Source organism: Mya arenaria, chromosome 4 (genome assembly GCF_026914265.1).
Source record: "Mya arenaria isolate MELC-2E11 chromosome 4, ASM2691426v1".
In the NCBI taxonomy this organism is placed as follows: Eukaryota; Metazoa; Mollusca; class Bivalvia; order Myida; family Myidae; genus Mya; species Mya arenaria.
The window spans coordinates 72,619,249-72,646,271 of NC_069125.1; the positions used below are offsets into that span (position 1 = coordinate 72,619,249).

The 27,023-nt window shown below is 36.6% G+C and overlaps 1 protein-coding gene across 1 annotated transcript in view; it reads right to left on the reverse strand.

The window, feature by feature from the left end:
- LOC128229773 (sodium/hydrogen exchanger 10-like) overlaps window positions 1-27,023 on the reverse strand; it is a 216,996-nt gene that overhangs the window by 99,653 nt on the left and 90,320 nt on the right. The window contains exon 5 of the mRNA XM_052941592.1: window positions 7,991-8,099. Coding sequence (XP_052797552.1) covers window positions 7,991-8,099 — 109 coding nt within the window. The remainder of the gene's footprint in view (window positions 1-7,990; window positions 8,100-27,023) is intronic.

The window sequence follows — 27,023 nt, forward strand, 5'->3', positions numbered from 1 at the left end:
TAAAAGTACCTACAAGATCACCTATTTGCATATACATAACATTACCCAGCGGTTGTTAATTTCTCCTGTAAATTGCAGACCAGAAGCCCAGGGCCATCAATCTAGGTCTTTAATATACAAAACAGCTGAGTGATTTTAGGTTACACACCATCATTGTTATTCCCTATATAATTCAATGTAAAATTATAATTTTTAGACAACATTTACAGGCATTTCGAGCGAATGCAGGCTATGATAACCACATATATTCTTAAAGTACAAGCTTTAAATTACCTTTTAAGTTATTCCTTAGAAAAATCACTCCACTTAAAAAACAAACTCTAAAAATTGCACCGTCCACCATGACAGATGTTCCAAAATGACCTTTCAACTATAGGGCAGCGGTTTATGCTTTAATCTTAATAACAGTTCAAAAGTAGGTTTAAATTCTAGAAACAAACATAAATATTTGAATATGATTAATTTTGTTGCAATATTGACAAATTTCAATTTAATCATGAATGGTTGTTAAAGTGTTTCATAACACCTGTAAAATATCAGTAGTCCAATGGTAAAGACAAGGTCTAGTAATCCAATTGTCCTGGAATTAAATCCTGTCCCCAATACAAAGTTTCTACTTTTTTGGCTTGTTTTACAAAATGCTCATATTGTTGCTTTTTTATTATTTCAACACCAGTTTATGGGCCTTAAATATATGGCAATGACTGCATTATACATCTATTTTAGTAACAATTCGGCTAGAAAGAATCTTAAATGGATGATTTATTGATATGACACAATGAGGATGTTATCTGCAGTAAACACATGATTTACTGATATGACCCAAGGAGGATGATATATTCAGTAAATGAGCCATTTATCGATAGAGCACAATGAGGATTATATAGATAGTAAATAGCAAATTATCAATATGGCACCACGAGAATGATATATATATATATATAGAGAGTAAGCAGCGATTTACTGATCTGACAAAATGAGGATGATATATACATTAAATGAGCAATTTATTGATCTGTGGCACAATGAAGATGATGTAGATAGTAAATGGCAATGTATAGAATTGACACAATGAGGATGATAGACAGTTAACACACAATTCGGTCACAATGAGTATGATATAGATGGTAAATGGCAATTTTTTAATCAGGCACAATGAGGAAGATATATACACTAAACGGATGATTTATAGAACTGGCACTGCATGGATGATATAGACTGTAATTAGGCGTTTATTGACCTGGCACAATAACGAGGATGATATAGACAGTAAATGAAGATTTATTGATCCGGCACAATAAGAATGTCAAATATAGATGTAGTAAAGGGTGGTTTATCGATCTGGCACAATGAGGATGATATAGATATATAAAGTAAATGGCGATTTATGGATCAGGCACAATGAGGATGATATACCGTAAATGACTGGGTATAAGACGATAGGGGGTATTAGACGCAGACAAAAAACATTTAATCTATGTTTTGGGTTAAAGAACGCATAGAAAATTTGTCAAAAATGTCTGTCAATTTCGGCCACCATGTTTGTTGACAGTGACGAAAAATATTTTTTTTCGTGCAAATGGTGATGGTTATCTTTAAAACCATACAATGATAATGCAAAATGTGTTTCATTTTAATTCGTTTTATGTTAGGAAAGGCACTTAAAAAGAACTGATTGTGACCATTTGTTTTTGGATAGCACTGAAAGGTGCCTTTTATGAAAATATGTAAGATTTCTTTTTGACAGTATATCGTAAACGATAACCTGTCGAGAATGAAGTTAAGTTATGCATAAACCTTATATTGTACGGGTTTGTTCTCAAAATGTCAACACCTACAGAATAGAATAAAGTTCACGTAAATGTGTGAAAAAAACAAGACCATTATCGCATCAATTTGTAGTATTGGTATGTTAAACAGAACAAAAGGCAATGCGAGTTTTTCACACCTTATCATACAACTGACAAAAAATATTTTGACAGTGCGAAACTTTGCTTTTTTATATGCATGTTTAATTATTGTTTAATTCAATTTATTATTCAAAATAATATTGAATAACTCTAATCGAACATATTTTTGTTTAAATTATTAACGTCTTATGATATACTGTATCCTGATCATCAACTACCGTTTTAACCCGTATATACTTGATCAATATGACGCGAGTAACATCCCTTTCTACATAAAACTAAACAAACTCTCGGCTTGAAATCGACCTAAGAAAAAAGATTAAAAAAACTGTTACTGTGTATTATACGCAGGCATTTTTTTTCCATCAAATTCTGAGGGAAAAAAGTGCGTCTTATTCCCAGTCATTTACTGTATGTAGTAAATGGCAATTTATTGATCTGGCACAATGAGGATGATATGGATAGTAAATGGCGGTTTATCGATCTGGCACAATGAGGATGATATGGATAGTAAATGGCGGTTTATCGATCTGGCACAATGAGGATGATATAGAAAGTAAAAGGTGATGTATCGATCTGACTCAATGAGGATGATGTATGTAGTAAATGGCGGTTTATCAATCTGGCACAATGAGGATGATATAGATAGTAAAAGGCGATGTATCAATCTGGCACAATGAGGATGATATACAGTCAAACCTGGTTGAACGGTCACCTGCTTTAAATGGCCACCTGCCTTAACGGGCCACTCCCAATTCCCCCCTGTACGTTTTTACTATATAATGTACGCGCATTAAGCGGCCAACTGTCTAACACGGCCACGGCCACTAATTTTGGTCCCCATGAAGCCATATAATCACTAATTAGCGGCCACTAATCCCTTGTCACTGACACTTCTGCTTATAAATTTTTCCAATACACAGCTTTAATTGCATATAGAAGTTTACGGAAAAGAACGACGGCCTCGGGTATCTCCGTCATCTAATGAAAATGAATATAGCATCACACGATTGTCATGCGTGTTTACTCATCGAGAAATCATGTTTATTACAGGTCGGCAAATGTTTTGATCGGAATTGACACAATTAAAGAAACAATTAATACGATAAGTAAATAATTAATAAGTTAATTATTAAATACCGACAAAAACACCGATTATTATGAATTCACAGTTTGCATTATCATTCACCGGTGTGAAACGAGTTACGATTTTTATTCACTTCAACATTATTTTTCAAAGTACACGGATTTATATTTCTACGAACGGATATTTACAATGCATTGTTTTTGATATTTTTTTAACTTTGATTATATCTGAAAAAAAGACTAATCGAAAGTGTTTGACTCTAAAAGAACTTGTCGAGTGTATAGAGTTATTTGAAAATGGCAGTAGTGCAGGAAGTGTTGCTAAGGAATTTTACTGTGGACGGACTCAAATCAATTTCTTACTAAAGCGTAAGCGTTAAATTGTGGAGGAATATGAAAGCAATGGAAATCTAAACGCAAAAAGACAGAGGAAAATTCCAGGAAATGTGTATGCACATGTAGTTGGGTAAATGTGTAGACTGATCTGTGGTGTGTTTTGTTTATGCTATTCATCAACATTTATTTAATGAACGGACTACTTTAAAAAGTGAACTAAAAATGTACTTGTACATGTAGTTGTGTAAATGTGTAGACTGATATGTGGTGTGTTTTGTTTATGCCTTGTATCAACATTTATCTAATGTTTTTTTTTATTTATAAATTTGAAATAAAGTTATTTTATCTATACAAATGTATTTGTATTCAACCTTCTTCAATAATATTGATACAGATGTAATTGATTGTGGTGTGAGGTGGTGGTTAAAATACATACTCCATCTCTGAATAAAGCTAAAGTGGCGGAAATGTCAAACCTGGATTAAGTGGCCACCTGTCTTAAGCAGCCACTTTGATCATTTCCCAAGGGTGGCCACTTAATACAGGTTTGACTGTATGTAGTAAATGGCAGTTTATTGATCTGGCACAATGAGGATGATATAGATATATAAAGTAAACGGCGATTTATGGATCAGGCACAATGAGGATGATTTGTATAGTAAAGGGCGTTTTATCGATCTGGCACAATGAGGATGATGTAGATAGTAAAAGGCGATTTATGGATCTGGCAGAATGAGGATGATATAGATAGTAAAAGGCGATTTATCAATCTGGCAGAATGAGGATGATATATGTAGTAAATGGCGGTTTATTGATCTGGCACAATAAGGATGATATAGATAGTAAATGGCGATATATCGATCGGGCCAAAAGAGCATGATATATGTAATAGATGCACAATTTATTCATTGGCCACGATTTGCTACCACAGATTTAGCTTAAAAGGTGTGCTGGAAACAAATATTGACTTGACTCACGCTTTTGTTTTTCACAGTTATGAAAACTGTATTTGCATTGGATCTTGAAATTGTTTTATTAATAAATTCTTGAGAACATTAACACACAAAATTGTTTCAAATTGGATTTTTATGGTGTTCAAGTTACATAGCGAATTTAAACATGCACTGCACAAGAACCTTACAGTTCGCCCTTGAAAGTATATCAACTATACTGGCATGAATTAACATCCATTATTACCATATGCTTCACATTAAATTCTTATGTTGCATGTAAAAATAAATAAATACACTCCAGGAGGTTTTTTTTTATTTACGATAATACTTTAATTTTTAAACTGAAAGGTTAACTGTACACTACATATTATATGATCCTTTGAAAACTTGACACCATACTTTTGAAACAAGGATTTTGTATATTCATAACTGAAATATAACAAACATGGAGTAACTGGAAACATTGAGTAATCCCTCCAATTATTGCCATTCATTCTACTGTATTATATTGTGACAAGACAATCTATTCAATTTTGCCAAAATATGTTTCTTAATTTGGCAGTATAATATTAGAAATAAATAGAGTACTGGCAGGATAATTTCCTAATGCAACCGATCTATAATGAAAAAAATTTCCTCGGCTCATTAAATTGTCTTCAATATCTGAGGACATACAAAAGAACCATGCCAAGTTGTCTCCATTCATTTTGCTTTCTAACAATTCTAGTTATGCCTGGCATCTCCCACAGGTACAAGAACTAATAGCAATGGCGTCTGACAATGTCTTCCAAAACTGAAAATTTTGACAAAAGAACATACAAAAAAATCACATATTGTCTTCAATTGGAAAATATAGTCACTGTCAACTGAACATGTCCTATCAGAGCAAGTGAACATTAACTAAAATAAATGAATAAAGGTTCTGCCTTGATCTGTCCAGCCTTCAAAAAGATACTGCCTTGCTTTCTTTGCAAGTCTTTTAAAATTTAAACACTGCCTGCTGTCAGTGGTTCTTTCTATTTTGATTGGCTTGTTTACTTGCAGACATTGCGAAAACCGTCAGTCCAATGGTCCTGACCGATAAATTTTGACTTGGTCCAACTAAATTTATGATGGGGTCGGTCCGTCTGACCCACAGTTTAAATGGCCACATGTAAAAAATAATGAAGATTTAATCTTTAGCAATTATCAAACACCGCTTAAAAGTAAGAATACTTTATTTTGTTTAACAGAAAATCATGTTTTTATTAATGATATTGTCAAATAACTATTTGTTTACGATTCCAATGTCCTTTTCTGGTAGTGTAGATGTCGGAATGCGAACCGCAATAAGTCAAACCCCATGCAGCATTTGCCTCCCTTTGCAATACATTACCAAATAATGTTTACTACTGTGTATATATTGTGCAATGTTTAGAAACGCTAAAATGATAAACTTTAAAACATTGGAATGTTTTGAAAGATAGTTCCAAATGTACCCAACAATAATTTTAACCCTTGGAGCATATTATTCATTTACAAACGGTACCGGTACGGTCCGAAAAATACAAATTGCCAACAAATCGACCAATCAGAATTTTCATTACGACTAAATGCAATTTTCAAAAAATGGCTACCTTAAAATTCTGTGAACTGTTATTTGTGTTCAAGTTTAAATGTTCAAGTTAAACATATCACAGTTTATCACTAAGGCCATAAAAAAAATACATTTGGTTCGGGTTACCCGACCCTACCTACGGAATAGGCGCAGACCCTACCGTTTTTATAGTCAGTTTGAAAAAAAATTGAAAAACTAAAAAAAAAAGAAAAAATTTTTTATACAGAAGATAACTTTAACACCATTCTCCAATGATGAAAATGATATTCTTATATAAAGCCTAATAAAAAAAAACAAAAACAAAAAAACAAGCATTTTCAGTGAAAAAATATCCCCCGCCAACGATGGCTTGTTTGTGCTTGATGGCTTGTTTGTGCTTGAAGGTTAAAAAAAATCTCAGTAAGCACATTGGTTTATCCCTTTCCGAGCCAAATTATAAAATATCGACCGGGACTACTTTATGATAAAAAAATTTAACGAAATAAATCAGAGGGATGATTAAATAAAACTGTCTTTTCCGAAACTGCTTACTCGGAAACATCAATCATTGCAAAATAGCACTCAATAGTTGAGATAAAAATGTAGCCGTAGAAATTCACTGAAGAAGTTCATTGCAGGATGTTGGTTCATATAACATTCAAGTTTCATTAAATTCTAGCAGCTAAGTTACTGAGAAACGGCTGCAAACAATGATTTTTTAATAAATCAAGGGCAATAACTCTAAGGAAAATTGACCAATCCAAAAGAAAAATCAACAGGCATCATCACAGTATGTTGGTTCTTATTTATTCCAAGTGTCATGAAATTCTACCAGCTAGTTGCATAGAAAAGGCTGCAAACATGGATCTTTTAATAAATCAAGGGCAAATAACTCATATAGAAATTACACAATCCAAAATGTAAATAAACAGGCATCATCGCCCTATGTTGATTCATATTTATTTCAAGTTTCAAGAATTTCTACCAACTGAGAAATGGCTGTAAATGAGAGATTTTCAAAAAATCAAGGGCAATAACTCCAAGTACAATTGACCAATTCAAAAAAAAAATGAACAGGCATCATCCCAGTATAGTAATTCATACTTATTTTAAGTTTCATGAAATTCTGCCAGCTAGTGACTGAGAAATGGCTGTGAATGTGCATTTTTCAAAAAATCAAGGGCAATAACTCCAAGGACAATTGACCAATCAAATTTTTTTTTGGATGGGCATCATTCCAGTATAGTGGTTCATATTCATTTTAAGTTTCATGAAATTCTACCGGCTAGTTACTGAGAAAAAGCAGGTGACGGACGGACGGAAGGAAGGACGGACGGACGGACAACGCCATTTCAATATCCCCCTCCCTATTTCATAGGCGGGGGATAAAAAAGCCTACCTACCCTACCTAATTTTGAAAAGGATGTAACCCTAACCAAACAATTTTTTTTTTTAGGCCTAACCAGTTCTGTAGTTAAAAGCATTGATATAATTGATTGAATCTTACTATTCAATAGACTGAATTGACTAAAATGAAAATCAATGGCATTGTGCTAAGGATGTTGTGTTAGCAATTTTATCTTTGCCAATGAAGGTGTGATGCATAAAGGTAGAAGGTAATATGTCTATTACATCGCAATGATCGTTGATGATTAAGATCACGTAACATCAGCTCTGTAGAGCTTTTAAGTGAAAAATGAATGTGGCCAGTTTTTAAAATCTGCTATGTACATGTGATATAGCCAGGACTTTCATCAATAAAGCTCAGAGTGGGGATGGAACCCATGACCTGATACACTCACCACTCGGCCATCGTCACCGTTGCATACTGGATAAAACTTTTATCAAACCATATTAAATGGTGCATTGGCATGGCTGTATATTATATCAGAGAACTGGCTAAACTAAGACTGAGCAAGTATGGCCTAGCATCTTTTCCCTGGATAACCTTGCCTTACTTCTTGAAGTCCCTAATAAAGTCCTAATTCTCAGTGCTTATACAACATAACCTCGGATGAAATGTCATATCTGGCCAATAAATACAGCTGTTTTGTCAAAACACTATCTGCAAATCTTTAAGACGGGCAATGCGATAACTCTAAATCACCCAGTTTGGTTGGGCAACTGACCTGTGAAGGAAGTGCTCCACCTCGGGACTGATCATCGTGCGCTCGGAGTTCATGGCCAGACCAAGAACAACCACCGCCAGCACGCCAGACATCTCACACCACACCTCCACTGAAATACCATACATATTATGCAAAACGAGCATAAAAAATAATAACAACATATTTTTCTTTCAACACAATTATTTACAGATAATGCTACTAGTTGAAAAGTTAAAACTGTAAAGGTGTTAAAAAAAACTTATATTAGATTAAAAGGAAATCACATCCATTGTCCTTGTGGCAGCCACATGCTTGACTTATTATGTATCTTTATACATGCTGCAAAGAAAATCAATGTATTCTGTCAAAGCCATAATAATCACCACTAACTTCAAAATTGCCGCGCTTTCAACTAATGAAAACACTTACTGATTAGAGTATTATTGATTCTTTTATAAGCATGCCGGGCATTGTGAACAAACCATGCTAGGAGTCCAATCCAATTTGGGACAGGAAAGAACCAGCACACTGACAGTTTTAATATTGTACATCTCATCTGACATGATTGAATATTTCACAAACAGAATGTCCGGGAAAAAATGGTGATCCAGTCAGGCTAGATTTCATGTCACAATATATCAGACGATGCCAGGAAATTAAACAAACAGTCATATAGACGTAAACCCAATACACAAATAAAAGAGGCAATAAGCACACAAAACTCATCCATATCAAAAGCCTTCTACTATTCAACAAAGCTAGTAAGTAATGGATGTCCAGTGAAGGTACAGTATTGATGAGCACAAGCCGATTAATGTCAATAAAGAGAATTTAATGCATGATTTTAGACATAAATTAACCCCCTCTAATGCTGGATCCTACCCTGCCACCTCTAATTCTGGATCGACCCCTGCCCCCTCTAATGCTGGATCCACCCCTGCCCCCTCTTATGCTGGATCAAATCCCTGCCCACTCTAATTCTGGGACCACCCCTGCCCCCTCTAATGCTGGATCCAACCCTGCCACCTCTAATGCTGGATCCACCCCTGCCACCTCTAATGCTGGATCCACCTCTGCCCCCGCTAATGCTGGATCCACCTCTGCCCCCTCAAATGCTGGATAAACCCTGCCCCCTCTAATTCTGGATCCACCCCTGCCCCATCTAATGCTGGATCCACCCCTGCCGCCTCTAATGCTGGATCCACCCCTGACCCGTCTAATGCTGGATCCGCCCCTGCCCCATCTAATGCTGGATCCACTCCTGCCCTCTCTAATGCTGGATCCACCTCTGCCCCCTCTAATGCTGGATCCACCTCTGCCCCCTATAATGCTGGATCCACCCCTGCCCCCACTAATGCTGGATCTACCCCTGATGATGTTTCCAAGAAGCCATTGCCAATTAAGGAAAATATGATAGATGACTACTATACTCCTCTCCAAGTCAACTAACATTGGGTAATGTTCAAGGTTAATGTTTCATGATAGATGGCCGTGTGCCTCTCAAAGTCAGCTAACATTGGGTAATGTTCAACACTAATGTTTCATGATAGATGGCCGTGGTAACTCTCCAAGTCAGCTAACATTGGTCAATGTACAACACTTATGTTTCATGAAAGATGGCCGTGGTAACTCTCCAAGTCAGCTTACATTGGGCAATGAACAACACTTATGTTTCATGAAAGATGGCCGTATGCCTCTCCAAGTCAACTAACATTGGGTAATGTTCAAGGTTAAAGTTTCATGATAGATGGCCGTGGTAACTCTCCAAGTCTGCTAACATTGGGTAATGTTCAAGGTTAATGTTTCATGATAGATGGCCGTGGTAACTCTCCAAGTCTGCTAACATTGGGTCATGTAACACACTAATGTTTCATGATAGATGGCCGTGGTAACTCTCCAAGTTAGCTAACATTGGTCAATGTACAACACTAATGTTTCATGATAGATGGCCGTGGTAACTCTCCAAGTCTGCTAACATTGGGTAATGTACATCACTAATGTTTCATGATAGATGGCAGTGGTAACTCTCCAAGTCAGCTAACATTAGGTAATGTACAACACTAATGTTTCATGATAGATGGCCGTGGTAACTCTCCAAGTCAGCTAACATTGGTCAATGTACAACACTAATGTTTCATGATAGATGGCCGTGGTAACTCTCCAAGTCTGGTAACATTGGGTAATGTACAACACTAATGTTTCATGATAGATAGCCGTGGTAACTCTCCAAGTTAGCTAACATTGGTCAATGTACAACACTAATGTTTCATGATAGATAGCCATGGTAACTCTCCAAGTCAGCTAACATTGGTCAATGTACAACACTAATGTTTCATGATAGATGGCCGTGGTAACTCTCCAAGTCAGCTTACATTGGTCAATGTTCAACACTAATGTTTCATGATAGATGGCTGTGGTAACTCTCCAAGTCAGCAAACATTGGTCAATGTACAACACTAATGTTTCATGATAGATGGCCGTGGTAACTCTCCAAGTCTGGTAACATTGGGTAATGTACAGCACTAATGTTTCATGATAGATGGCCATGGTAACTCTCCAAGTCAGCTAACATTGGTCAATGTACAACACTAATGTTTCATGATAGATGGCCATGGTAACTCTCCAAGTCAGCTAACATTGGTCAATGTACAACACTAATGTTTCATGATAGATGGCCGTGGTAACTCTCCAAGTCAGCTAACATTGGTCAATGTTCAACACTAATGTTTCATGATAGATGGCCATGGTAACTCTCCAAGTCAGCTAACATTGGTCAATGTTCAACACTAATGTTTCATGATAGATGGCCATGGTAACTCTCCAAGTCAGCTAACATTGGTCAATGTACAACACTAATGTTTCATGATAGATGGCTGTGGTAACTCTCCAAGTCTGGTAACATTGGGTAATGTACAGCACTAATGTTTCATGATAGATAGCCATGGTAACTCTCCAAGTCAGCTAACATTGGTCAATGTACAACACTAATGTTTCATGATAGATGGCCGTGGTAACTCTCCAAGTCAGCAAACATTGGTCAATGTACAACACTTATGTTTCATGAAAGATGGCCGTATGCCTCTCCAAGTCAACTAACATTGGGTAATGTTCAAGGTTAATGTTTCATGATAGATGGCCATGGTAACTCTCCAAGTCAGCTAACATTGGTCAATGTACAACACTAATGTTTCATGATAGATGGCCGTGGTAATTCTCCAAGTCAGCTAACATTGGGTCATGTACAACACTAATGTTTCATGATAGATGGCTGTGGTAACTCTCCAAGTCAGCTTACATTGGTCAATGTACAACACTAATGTTTCATGATAGATGGCCGTGGTAACTCTCCAAGTCAGCTAACATTGGGTCATGTACAACACTAATGTTTCATGATAGATGGCCGTGGTAACTCTCCAAGTTAGCTAACAATGGGTAATGTACAACACTAATGTTTCATGATAGATGGCCGTGGTAACTCTCCAAGTCTGGTAACATTGGGTAATGTACAGCACTAATGTTTCATGATAGATAGCCATGGTAACTCTCCAAGTCAGCTAACATTGGTCAATGTACAACACTAATGTTTCATGATAGATGGCCGTGGTAACTCTCCAAGTCAGCTTACATTGGTCAATGTTCAACACTAATGTTTCATGATAGATGGCCGTGGTAACTCTCCAAGTCAGCTTACATTGGGTAATGTTCAACACTAATGTTTCATGATAGATGGCCGTGGTAACCCTCCAAGTCAGCTAACATTGGGTCATGTACAACACTAATGTTTCATGATAGATGGCCGTGGTAACTCTCCAAGTCTGCTAACATAGGTCAATGTACAAAACTAATGTTTCATGATAGATGGCCGTGTAACTCTCCAAGTCAGCTAACATTGGGTCATGTACAACACTAATGTTTCATGATAGATGGCCGTGGTAACTCTCCAAGTCAGCTTACATTGGTCAATGTACAACACTAATGTTTCATGATAGATGGCCGTGGGTACTCTCCAAGTCAGCTAACATTGGTCAATGTACAACACTAATGTTTCATGATAGATGGCCGTGGTAACTCTCCAAGTCTGGTAACATTGGGTAATGTACAACACTAATGTTTCATGATAGATAGCCATGGTAACTCTCCAAGTCAGCTAACATTGGTCAATGTACAACACTAATGTTTCATGATAGATGGCCGTGGTAACTCTCCAAGTCAGCTAACATTGGTCAATGTACAACACTTATGTTTCATGAAAGATGGCCGTATGCCTCTCCAAGTCAACTAACATTGGGTAATGTTCAAGGTTAATGTTTCATGATAGATGGCCGTGGTAACTCTCCAAGTCAGCTAACATTGGGTCATGTACAACACTAATGTTTCATGATAGATGGCTGTGGTAACTCTCCAAGTCAGCTTACATTGGTCAATGTACAACACTAATGTTTCATGATAGATGGCCGTGGTAACTCTCCAAGTCAGCTAACATTGGGTCATGTACAACACTAATGTTTCATGATAGATGGCTGTGGTAACTCTCCAAGTTAGCTAACAATGGGTAATGTACAACACTAATGTTTCATGATAGATGGCCGTGGTAACTCTCCAAGTCTGGTAACATTGGGTAATGTACAGCACTAATGTTTCATGATAGATAGCCATGGTAACTCTCCAAGTCAGCTAACATTGGTCAATGTACAACACTAATGTTTCATGATAGATGGCCGTGGTAACTCTCCAAGTCAGCTTACATTGGTCAATGTTCAACACTAATGTTTCATGATAGATGGCCGTGGTAACTCTCCAAGTCAGCTTACATTGGGTAATGTTCAACACTAATGTTTCATGATAGATGGCCGTGGTAACCCTCCAAGTCAGCTAACATTGGGTCATGTACAACACTAATGTTTCATGATAGATGGCCGTGGTAACTCTCCAAGTCTGCTAACATAGGTCAATGTACAAAACTAATGTTTCATGATAGATGGCCGTGTAACTCTCCAAGTCAGCTAACATTGGGTCATGTACAACACTAATGTTTCATGGTAGATGGCCGTGGTAACTCTCCAAGTCAGCTTACATTGGTCAATGTACAACACTTATGTTTCATGATAGATGGCCGTGGGTACTCTCCAAGTCAGCTAACATTGGGTCATGTACAACACTAATGTTTCATGATAGATGGCCGTGGTAACTCTCCAAGTCAGCTAACATTGGGTCATGTACAACACTAATGTTTCATGATAGATAGCCATGGTAACTCTCCAAGTCAGCTTACACTGGTCAATGTACAACACAAATATTTTATGATAGATGGCCGTGGTACCTCTCCAAGTCAGCTAACATTGGGTAATGTACATCACTAATGTTTCATGATAGATGGCCATGGTAACTCTCCAAGTCAGCTAACATTTGTCAATGTACAACACTAATGTTTCATGATAGATGGCCGTGGTAACTCTCCAAGTCAGCTAACATTGGGTAATGTACAACACTAATGTTTCATGATAGATGGCCGTGGTAACTCTCCAAGTCAGCTAACATTGGGTAATGTACAACACTTATGTTTCATGATAGATGGCCGTGGTAACTCTCCAAGTCAGCTAACATTGGGTCATGTACAACACTAATGTTTCATGATAGATGGCCGTGGTAACTCTCCAAGTCAGCTAACATTAGGTAATGTACAACACTAATGTTTCATGATAGATGGCTGTGGTAACTCTCCAAGTCAGCTAACATTAGGTAATGTACAACACTAATGTTTCATGATAGATGGCCGTGGTAACTCTCCAAGTCAGCTAACATTGGTCAATGTACAACACTAATGTTTCATGATAGATGGCTGTGGTAACTCTCCAAGTCAGCTAACATTGGGTAATGTACAACACTAATGTTTCATGATAGATGGCCGTGGTAACTCTCCAAGTCAGCTAACATTGGGTCATGTACAACACTAATGTTTCATGATAGATGGCTGTGGGTACTCTCCAAGTCAGCTAACATTAGGTAATGTACAACACTAATGTTTCATGATAGATGGCTGTGGTAACTCTGCAAGTCAGCTAACATTGGGTCATGTACAACACTTATGTTTCATGATAGATGGCTGTGGTAACTCTCCAAGTCAGCTAACATTGGGTAATGTACAACACAAATATTTCATGATAGATGGCTGTGGTAACTCTCCAAGTCAGCTAACATTAGGTAATGTACAACACTAATGTTTCATGATAGATAGCCATGGTAACTCTCCAAGTCAGCTAACATTGGGTCATGTACAACACTAATGTTTCATGATAGATGGCCGTGGTAACTCTCCAAGTCAGCTAACATTGGGTAATGTACAACACTAATGTTTCATGATAGATGGCCGTGGTAACTCTCCAAGTCAGCTAACATTGGGTCATGTACAACACTAATGTTTCATGATAGATGGCTGTGGTAACTCTCCAAGTCAGCTAACATTAGGTAATGTACAACACTAATGTTTCATGATAGATGGCTGTGGTAACTCTCCAAGTCAGCTAACATTGGGTCATGTACATCACTAATGTTTCATGATAGATGGCTGTGGTAACTCTCCAAGTCAGCTAACATTAGGTAATGTACAACACTTATGTTTCATGATAGATAGCCATGGTAACTCTCCAAGTCAGCTAACATTGGGTCATGTACAACACAAATATTTCATGATAGATGGCTGTGGTAACTCTCCAAGTCAGCTAACATTAGGTAATGTACAACACTAATGTTTCATGATAGATAGCCATGGTAACTCTCCAAGTCAGCTAACATTGGGTCATGTACAACACTAATGTTTCATGATAGATGGCCGTGGTAACTCTCCAAGTCAGCTAACATTGGTCAATGTACAACACTAATGTTTCATAATAGATGGCTGTGGTAACACTCCAAGTCACTTAACATTAGGTAATGTACAACACTAATGTTTCATGATAGATGGCTGTGGTAACTCTCCAAGTCACTTAACATTAGGTGGGTAATGTTCAAGGCTAATGTTTCTTTAATCTTCCTTTAAGGGTGAATCTTCCTAATTTTACTGAAATATGGAAACTGAGGCACCGCTCTGTTTACCAGAATATTCTTCAAAAGACTACAGGCACTATCACTCAATAGTTTAGATGTATTGACATTATTAAGTTGTGTTGTTTTTTTCTATTTCCCTAGTAATAAATCGGTCAAACATTTCTGAAATATTTACATTGATTGTTCATTGATTAATACAATCACCTTTTGTGATCAGGCTATTTCAGAGGTTTGTTTAGCATTTTATCTGCAGATTGCTGGCAATAAAAGCCTGCTCTGAATATTGCTGATATGCCTGGAGTGCAGTTTGGGTAATTAAACATACCATGATATCAGAAGAGAAAATAAAAGAGGCACTTGATCAATTGAATAGTAATTAATGGGGCAAATTACACCAATTTAGTACTGAAGGTTTTAAAAATGAAATGATTAGTGATTTAAAAAAACTTGCTTAACATACTTGATGGCCTTTATATTGTTCACATTTTCACCATATTGTTCGTACTCCTTCGCTAAGTTAATTCATACATAGTGGTTTACGTTCAACCAATTTTATAAGAAACGTAAAAATAAACATTATGTTGTGTAGTGTTTAGTACTCAAGTGGAACTTTCATCTCATATATATGGTGTTGGGGGTCATGAAACACTAGCTATCTGTGTTATTCTGTGTGCTAATCAATGAACTATTTGAAATCATTAAAATATGTAGGAAATCTATTGAGTGATCTATAACCTAATTTATCAAAAGACTTCTCATATTAATAAATATCAACTCCACCTTTTTATTTTAATCTAATTGGAGGCGAAGCTTCAGATATTCCGAACCTGCAGCTGTCTCTTTTTCAGGCTTCAGCAATTACAATTTTGAGAAACTATATGAAATCATGTACATTTTCTTATTGAAGACATATAAATATTCACATATAAATACACACATAATTCGACTGAATGTAAAGGAAGTTAATTTCCAGTGAAAGCCTATTTCAGCAGAAGCCTGAGACTGACAGGGCTTTAAAAGAGCAAAAATGCTTAAGTGTCCCCCCTCATGGGATGTTTTCATGGAAACCAGGCATAAGATAAATTAGAATTGCCACCTTAAATCCTTCAGCACTATTTCTCTTGCAAAACCTGTCAGTGTGACTTGTAACAACCAAACTCTGGAAATCTTCTGCCAAAGATAATCAACCTGGTGCCAATGGTGCCTGTACAGAGTTTTTCAACAGTGATTAAATTTAATTAAAACCTCCCAATGCTCCATCAGTCACTAGGTAAAATTAGCAAATAAACCAAGATAAACTCATTACAAAAGTTCATTCACATTCAGTGCAAAAGAAAATTAAAAAAAGATTCGAGAATCTTATCTTAGAATTAGTTTAAAAAAACATGTTTCTGTTTCACTTGGAACCCCTAAATGTTAAAATGTAATTGAAGTTAGATCTGGTGTCTTCTCATTATAAAAGAAAGTACTTCAAATTGTCAGAGGCCTTTAATGAATTCTATTGTAATAAATGATATAGTAATGAAGAGCACCACACACAGATGCTCAAGCTCATCTGTTGTTCACTGTTGACCATCCAAGTTCATGTTGACCGCCCCAGCTCATATGTTGTTCTCCGTTGACCACAAAAGCTCCCCACCTCATGACTGCCCAAGCTCATATGTTGTTCTCTTTTAACTGCCCAAACTCATATGTTGTTCGCCATTGACTGCCCAAACTCAAATGTTGTTCTCTGTTGACCATCCCAGCTCATATGTTGTTTTCAGTTGACCACCACAGCTTATATGTTATTCTCCATTGACTGCCCTAGCTCATATGTTGTTCTCCGTTGACTGCCCAAACTCATATGTTGTTCTCTGTTGACCACCCCAGCTCATATGTTGTTCTCCATTGACCACCCCAGCTCATATGTTGTTCTCCGTTGACAGCCCCAGCTCACATGTTGTTCTCTGTTAAATGTCCCAGCTCATATGTTGTTCTCTGTTGAATGACCCAGCTCATATGTTGTTCTCTGTTGACCACCCCAGCTCAAATGTTTGTTCTCTGTTGACCACCCCAGCTCATATGTTGTTTTTCGTTGAATGCCCCAGCTCATTTTTTGTTATCTGTTGACTGCCCCAGCTCATATGTTGTTCTCTGTTAAATGTCCCAGCTCATATGTTGTTCTCTGTTGAATACCCCAGCTCATATGTTGTTCTCTGTTGACCACCCCAGCTCATATGTTGTTCTCCGTTGAATGCCCCAGCTCATTTTTTGTTATCTGTTGACTGCCCCAGCTCATATGTTGTTTTCTGTTGACTGCCCCAGCTCATATGTTGTTTTCTGTTGACTGCCCCAGCTTATATGTTGTTTTTCATTGAATGCCCCAGTTCATATGTTGTTATCTGTTGACTGCCCCAGCTCATATGTTGTTATCTGTTGACTATCCCAGCTCATATGTTGTTTTCTGTTGACCACCCCAGCTCATATGTTTTTCTACCGTTGATACCCCAGCTCATATGTTGTTCTCCGTTAAATGCTCCAGCTCATATGTTGTTCTCCGTTAAATGCTCCAGCTCATATGTTGTTTTCTGTTGACTGCCCCAGTTTATATGTTGTTTTCCGTTAAATGCCCCAGCTCATATGTTGTTTTCTGTTGAATGCCCCAGTTCATATGTTGTTCTCGGTTAAATGCTCCAGCTCATATGTTGTTCTCCGTTGAATTCCCAAGCTCATATGTTGTTTTCTGTTGAATGCCCCAGCTCATATTTTGTTCTCCGTTAAATGCCCCTGTTCTTACGTTGTTCTCCCTTGGTTGCCCAAGCTCATATGTTCTTCTGCGTTAAATGCTCCAGCTCATATGTTTTTCTTCGTTAAATTCCCCAGCTCATATGTTGATCTCTGTTGAATGCCCCAGCTCATATGTTGTTCTTCGTTGAATGCCCCAGCTCATATGTTGTTCTCTGTTGAATGCCCCAGCTCATATGTTGTTCTCATTTGAATGCCCCAGCTCATATGTTGTTCTCCGTTGAATGCTCCAGCTCATATATTTTTCTTTGTTGTATGCTCCAGCTCATATATTTTTCTCTGTTAAATGCTCCAGCTCATATGTTGTTCTCCGTTGAATTCCCAAGCTCATATGTTGTTCTCTGTCGAATGCCCCAGCTCATATTTTGTTCTCTGTTAAATGCCCGTTCTTACGTTGTTCTCCTTTGGTTGCCCAAGCTCATATGTTCTTCTGCGTGAAATGCTCCAGCTCATATGTTTTTCTTCGTTGAATTCCCCAGCTCATATGTTGATCTCTGTTGAATGCCCCAGCTCATATGTTGTTCTCAGTTGAATGCCCCAGCTCATATGTTGTTCTCTGTTGAATGCCCCAGCTCATATGTTGTTCTCTGTTGAATGCCCCAGCTCATATGTTGTTCTCTGTTGAATGCTCCAGCTCATATATTTTTCTTTGTTGTATGCTCCAGCTCATATGTTTTTCTCTGTTAAATGCTCCAGCTCATATGTTGTTCTCCGTTGAATGCCCCAGCTGATATGTTGATCTCCGATGAATTCCCCAGCTCATATGTTGATCTCTATTGAATGCTCCAGCTCATATATTTTTCTTTGTTGCATGCTCCAGCTCATATGTTGATCTCCATTGAATGCTCCAGCTCATATGTTGATTTCCATTGAATGCTCCAGCTGATATGTTGATCTCCGTTGAATGTCCCAGCTGATATGTTGATCTCCGTTGAATTCTCCAGCTGATATGTTGTTCTCCATTGAATGCTCCAGCTGATATGTTGTTCTTCGTTGTATGCTCCAGCTCTTATGTTGTTCTCCATTGAATGATCCAGCATTATATGTTGTTCTCCGTTTAATGGCCCAGCTGATATGTTGATCTCCATTGAATTCCCCCAGCTGATAGGTTGTTCTCCATTGAATGCTCCAGCTCATTTGTTGTTCTCCATTAAATGCTCCAGCTCATATGTTGTTCTTCTTTGTAGGCTCCAGTTCATGTTTTTCTTCATTGTATGCTCCAGCTAATATGTTGATCTCTGTTGAATGCTCCAGCTGATATGTTGTTCTTCGATGTATGCTCCAGCTCATATGTTGTACTTCGTAGTATGCTCCAGCTCATATGTTGATCTCTGTTGAATGCTCCAGCTGATATGTTGTTCTTCATTGTATGCTCCAGCTGATATGTTGTTCTTCATTGTATGCTCCAGCTGATATGCTGTTCTTCATTGTATGCTTCAGCTCATATGTTGTTCTTCATTGTATGCTCCAGCTGATATGTTGATCTCTGTTGAATGCTCCAGCTGATATGTTGGTCTCCGTTGAATGCTTCAGCTCATATGTTGTTCTCTGTTGTATGCTCCTACTCATATGTTGATCTCCATTGAATGCTCCAGCTCATATGTTGTTCTCCGTTGTATGCTTCAGCTCATATGTTGTTCTCCGTTGTATGCTTCAGCTCATATGTTGTTCTCCATTGAATGCTCCAGCTCATATGTTGATCTCCATTGTATGTTCCAGCTCATGTGTTGTTCTCTGTTGTATGCTTCAGCTCATATGTTGTTCTCCATTGAATGCTCCAGCTAATATGTTATTCTCCATTAAGTGCTCCAGATCATTTGTTGTTCTCCATTGAATGCTTCAGCTCATATGTTGTTCTCCATTGTATGCTTCAGCTCATCTGTTGATCTCCATTGAATACTCCAGCTCATATGTTGTTCTCCATTGTATGCTTCAGCTCATTTGTTGTTCTCCATTGAATGCTCCAGCTCATATGTTGAACCTCATTGTATGCTTCAGCTCATATGTTGTTCTCCATTATATGCTCCAGCTCATATGTTGCTCTCCGTTGTATGCTTCAGCTCATATGTTGTTCTCCGTTGTATGCTTCAGCTCATATGTTGTTCTCCATTGAATGCTCCAGCTCATATGTTGATCTCCATTGTATGCTCCAGCTCATGTGTTGTTCTCTGTTATATGCTTCAGCTCATATGTAGTTCTCCATTGAATGCTCCAGCTCATATGTTGTTCTCCATTAAGTGCTCCAGCTCATTTGTTGTTCTCCATTGAATGCTCCAGCTCATATGTTGTTCTCCATTGTATGCTTCAGCTCATATGTTGATCTCCATTGAATGCTCCAGCTCATATGTTGTTCTCCATTGTATGCTTCAGCTCATTTGTTGTTCTCCATTGAATGATCCAGCTCATATGTTGAACCTCATTGTATGCTTCAGCTTATATGTTGTTCTCCATTGTATGCTCCAGCTCATATGTTGTTCTCCGTTGTATGCTTCAGCTCATATATTGTTCTCCATTAAATGCTCCAGCTCATATGTTGATCTCCATTGTATGCTCCAGCTCATGTGTTGTTCTCTGTTGTATGCTTCAGCTAACACCATTATTATACCTCCAACGCTGTTTTCTTTCCCTGTCAGTAAACATGTACCATTACTACACTTCTTGCTGTCCATGTTTCCAATTCAAACTTATCCAATCTTAGTAAGCATAACTTAGCTACATATTTAAAAAAGAGAGAGAAAAAACAATCATACAATAGATAATGCTTCATTTCGGATGTTTTAATGAAGGATATTGTTTTACTTTGCTCGAGGAACTCTAAACCTTGGAGCATGCAGATGCAAGGTTAATAAAAAACATAAAATGACATGGCCTTATTTGAGTTGCCATTGCCATAAAACTATTTCTTCCCTTGTTTTTTTCCACACTAGCAGTGTTGTTTAGTCTCATGTAGACATTGCTGTGACTCCTGTCACCATTGTAACCACTCGCATTGTCGCTGTTACCACTTCTGTTAACGCCCCTTCCTGTCCAGTCGACATTAGTTGATTTCTCATCATTGTTTTATGTGCTGTCAGTGTAACTAAATCCTTCACTACCATTTAAAAGGAATAAGGGGCCTTACAGTTTTCCTCAAGAGCCAGGTAAAACAAATATGCAAGAGCAAATACATCTACATGTATACTACAGTATGTACCTTTGTCGTATTTTTGTCTTCCATATGTCGTTGCTTTGGCATATATCATTCATTTTGCAGCATGTTTTGGCCATATTGAGAACATCATTGTAACTAATACACTCATTTGTCATTATGTGCTCAATGACTTCAGCTGGCATGTTCATTATGGGAGGAAAATCCTCATTTTCTTTCTCCATGTTTCTGTCTTGTTATTGTTTTCTCCTGTCAGATTTGAAATTTCGACTGTTTGTAAAATTTGTTATTGTACGGCTGCACTAGACTATTTAAAAATTCCCTGCGTCGGTTACTTCCCTTATGAAAAAGGTTTTCCTGACTGGGAATATGACAATAAGGAAAACTGTTTAAAATCAGTAGGGGTGGGGAGGTAGGCGGCACCCGAAGAAGAAATCTGAATAAAACAGACTGGCAGAATGCATCATTATAGTATAAAAATAGCAAACATTTCCTAAACATCGCGAACCCCCTGTTACTGCATTTATATTCAGATAAACAATCCGTTAATATATTGTTTGGTACTGGGAGAGGCTAAGCACGTGGAAATTTATGCCCCGAAATTGCACCTCTCTAACGCCGAATCATAAGGCCATCCATGTTCTTATACATATATGTAAAGGAGTACCGCAAGGATCCATTTTAGGTCCTGTGCTTTTTAATATATTTATCAACGATATTTTCAACTTTATACATAGAAGCAATCTGTATAATTATGCTGATGATAATACTCTATCATATAGCGACAAAAACATAGACAACGTTGTCCAAACTTTGGAGTCGGATAGTAATATATTAATACAATGGTTCTCAGATAACCATATGAAAGCCATCCCCGAAAAATTTCAAGCTATTGCAATAGGACAGAAAACTAAGGACCAAAATATAACCTTTAACTTGAATGAGACAACTATAAAATGTGAAGACAGTGTCAAACTCTTGGGTGTCACAATAGACTTCAAACTTAAATTTGATGTCCATATTTCAAGCATTTGCAAGAAAGCCTCAAGACAGCTTAATGTTTTAAAGCGAATAGGTCATAACCTTTGTAAACTAGGAAAATTAAACATATATTACTCATTTATCCTATCAAGTTTCAATTTCTGTCCAATTACTTGGCATTTTTGTGGAGAGGTGCACACTAAGAAGCTTGAAAAAGTACAAGAACGAGCCCTCAGATTCATATACAATGATTACACATCTGATTACCCAACACTTTTATCTAAATCAATGTTGCCAACTCTCAAGCTTAGAGGGTTAAGGTCCATTGCTATAGAAACCCATAAAATTATCCACAAGCAGGGTCCAATGTATCTACATGACTTAGTGGTAATAAAAGAACATTCCTTTCCCTTATTTCAATTCAAACAAGTGTTGTTATTATTTCCATACATAGGAACCAGGTTGTCCATTACTTCGGAAACAATAGAACATAAAAGAACATTCCTTAACTTTAGATATAAGATGATGGCTGCTATCCCAACTGTAAGAACTACAACATGTGGGTGCAATTCTTTCCGCCCGGTGCCCCTAAACTCTGGAACTCCCTTCCACAACATTTTAGGGAAGAAACTAATTTTAATCATTTCAAGAGTTTAGTCCGGGCATGGAGCGGAGATAACTGCAAATGCTCATTTTGCATATAAGAATGCTGTCATATAACATGCTGTAAAATGTCTTAATCAAAGATATGTTGGATGGGACCTCGCGAGCTTAGACTGCCTAGGCAGCAGGTCTCTTTCAATGTGTCTTTGATTTAAATCATGTTAATTAATTGTGACTTCTTTTGTTTTATTTCCCATGCTTAATGCATTGTCGTATTACCTTGTGATTCGTATTTTCGATTAACTTATGCTATAAATTATGCTAATCTACCTACATTCTATATATAGTCTAATGTCTTTCAACTGCTAAATATGTTTATGTGATTTTACTATAAGAATTATTTATTTGTTTCAAGTGTACATACTGAATATTATTATTTGTATGAACTGATGTGTGTGATATATTAGTTACATAAATTATGCTATTTATTTATAATGTCGGTCAAAAGCTATTCATAGCTTATGTTAAACTGTTGATGATAGTACCCGACAATAAATAAATATTGACTTGACTTGACTTGACTTGACTTGATGTTCACGATTGGATTTCATTGAACGGTAACCTTGCATGTGTTTGTTTTTGTCCAGCACGTGACATTTGCAATGTGAATGTCAGAGATATACGTATTACTATTGATCCTACTAGTATATGTGCCTCTGAGAGGTTTTCGTACAAGTGTTTAAAGCCAAAGCTTTCATAAAACTTTTTTTTCAAAATATGAACAGCCACTATTTTAATCCTTTTTTATGAATCTTGGCGGGAATATCAATTTACATACAAATATCATGATAGAACCAAAACATCGTATAAAAGGAAGATATGGTTGGCCAAACACTATAATAACAGGATTAGTTCTAAAATTTCTAATACATAAAAGATAACCTACTTATTTGTAAAACATGTAACTATGACCTACATGTATACTTAAAGTATTAACATTTAAATTCGCCCAAGTTTATGGTAGTATTACTATTTCAGTTTTCACAGTTCATGCAAAGATATTGGTCAGGCACACAGAAATATTTTGATATAATTACTTACATAATCTGAATAAATCAATAATATTGTTCGGTTTATCACCATTCCTTAAATAAATTGCTTATTTTTGTGCCCGACAAAAAGGTACTTTTGGCCTCATATCTTTATGCTTTGTCCAAATATCTTAAAACATGTACGCAGGGTGAGAGTGGTAAAGATGTCCGCCTCTACACTAAAAGGTTGTGGGTTCAAACTTACCACTATGAAACGCCAAATGTACATAAACTAAAAAATATTAAATCAATTGGAGGGATATCTAATTCAATTTATGAGGTTGAATGAATTATAAAGCTATTCAAATCAATCGAATCGATATCTAATTCAATCAATGGGCATTGATTTGACAAAACCATATATTAAAATGATTTGGAGAAATTTCCTACTGAATAAGAGAGGTCTCTAATTGAATTGGAGAGCTTTGCAATTCAACTGAAGAGCTCATCAATAATTTGATATGGAGATTTCTTCAAGTGAAGTGTAGAGCTCTCCTAATGACTTGGAGAGGTATGTATAGTTATGCATTGCAACTACAATTATTATGATTTATGTTATTATTGTGTATTTTGGTCGATTTTTTACCTTGTTCACTTAAAAATATGACTGGATTCAAACATCCTCAAATTGATGATGTTATCTATCTAATTGAAACCCTCTTTAATTGAATTTAAGAGGTCTCTTATTATTTAAAGAGTTCTTCATGCATTTAAGTTTATATAAGACACCAATTCTACATAAACTCAAATATTTGAAGAGGTCTAAATAATAAGACCTCTAAAATAATTAGAGACCTCATCAAATGATATGAAGAGCTCTTCAACTTCACTGAATGCCTCCTTAATCGATTTGAAGAGGTATTTAAGAATTTGTTGCAATCATTATATAAATAATACAAGCAACAGCTCAATTACAAATATCATTATCTGAATTATAGAGCTCTTAAACTCAATTGAAGCGATAGCTTATTCAATTCAATACTTTTATTTCTCTCAAATTTTAATTGATTTTAAAAGCTCTACAATTCAATTAAAAGGTCCTTATTAATTGATGCCATCATTAATTCAGTTGGAACCCACTTTAATTGAATTGAAGATGTCTCTAATTATTTAAAATATTCTTCAAATATTTGTGTTTTAATATGGAGTTCATGACCTCTTAAAAGAAAGTCAATGCTGGTTTTACCCAGAAAACGGACATGAGAGCGATTTATATCAGATTTCGGCGAGCTAGGTTAAATTAGAATTTAAGAAAAAAAAAGACATCTGCTATTTAACTATTTATAAGTTAGGTTTGTAGTATGTCTAAGCCGGATAGTGAATAAATGCAAACTTATTCATTACATGAAGTACTCCATGAAGAAGAGTTAAAGGCGCACGGTATTAGAAATTATGGGGTTAGTAGGTGACCCGATATGGGATATCGCCCCGTAAATGTATATCACATATCGGGTCACCTTCTAACCCCGTAACGTATATATCGCGTCGACAACCTGTTTACATGTTTAAATGTTTCGTTTATTCATCGGAATCGGAAAATATACACCTTTATGGTACGATATAAATCTTGTGACCCAATATGGAAAAATATGGGGTCACCGCGTGACCATTCCTGGACAAATGACGTTGCGTTATTAATGTTGAGGCGTGATCCAAAAAGTGTTGTTTGTTTTGTTTTGTTTTGTTTTAATGCATTGTCATGTTGAATTCATTTGACTTAAGTCTTTAATCATCAAAAAATAAAGCAAATGCTTTAGGTACATATACTGTAATATAAGCCTGTTTAAAAAAAATGATAGCTACGTGGTAAAAACCATAGTAAACACACACACACACACACACACACACCAAAATATCGCTAATTTGTTTTATCTGTACCTAAATCATATGCATTTTGTATCAATAAAGTCAAATAAGTTAAATAATAATAATAAATAATTTATTTAAATAAAAAAAACATGATGTGTTTGCATCAACCTCTATATGTTGTGCGCCTTTCAACACACTCGTTATGTTTTGGCACCATTTTTTGTTTCCACGGTGAAAAGACATATTACATATTAAAACTATTTTATTCTTTGATACTGAAATAGCAGAAAAAAATACACTATGCGTATAAAATATTCTGGTTTAAGTGTGTGTGTTGGGGGGGGGGGGGCGAACGCACGCCGGAACCAAGGAAAACTTAGAAATATGACAACAAAGCCATACGCCCACAAGGATTCACACACTAACATGAGGATAACTTAACCCTTTAAGCCTTTTGTTGAAAAGCGTTACTAACGCTATTCAAAATCGTGGACTTCAAATTCATTTGAGAATACATCAATATCAACATTTGTCAAGGGTTCCAGCCGTCAGTATCTTAGTTTTAACACTCCAAATGATTTGCCACACTTTATTTCGTAATTTAAAAAAAGTGCATTTTACCAAAAAAAACATGAGCGAATCCCTTTAAAAGAACAGAGTAAATGGAACGGCTTCAGTTGAAAAGTGTTCCCGTGTATCAGTATAACTGATTTTAGTGCTATCTCCTTCAATCATTCATCCGTGGTTTCATGTTTGTGTTAATCTATATTTGGCAAAAAGGAAACGTCTACATCCTTCCCATTGGACATTATGACAAAGCACGTTCAAATCTCATAATTAATTACACATTCTTGGTTATATTTAACTCTTGAGAACTTAACTTTTAAATGCATTATTTATATGAATATTAAAAGCATAGACAGGTATTACGAAAAAAAAAACGTTATGGAGTGACCGAACTCATGGAAAGTGACAAAACACGATCAAATCCACGATTTTTATGGAAAACAACAACAGGAGATTGAAAAAACTTGGGTCCATAAGATTTGCTATACGTTCGGTTCCAGGAATATTGCATGGGCTGGAATTAATAGCACGAACGAAAAAATGCCTGGGCGCGTTTTAGATTCCTCTTATAACACTCTCTCATCGCAGAAGTTTTTCACAAGTGCAGCACCCAGCACAGCGCCAGACACATATACCTTAAATTGTTCTGGAACATATTTTTCTATTGGTAGATACGGGGGTTTGCTGAATATATCATCGGTTACGTCTAAAACGGGCTCATAGTGGTCATTATGGTGAAGCAAGTTAACGTTGCATTTGGCCGTTGAATTCATTGGCGAATTTTTTGTCCAGCACATTTGTCCTCCGTATTTTCAGTATACAAACACGTTCGTGTTCAAAATTGTGGCAAAAGCCAAAATTTCTACTATATCCGTCCCCTACTGCCACATTTCCACATTTCCGTTTTATTTAAATACGAAGATAAAGTTTCATCTGTATTTCCTTCAAAGAGTGCCGAATTAGTTAAGATGTAATTTACAACGCTATAATGTCTTACTTCGGTGTGGTAGCTTTGCACTCCCGA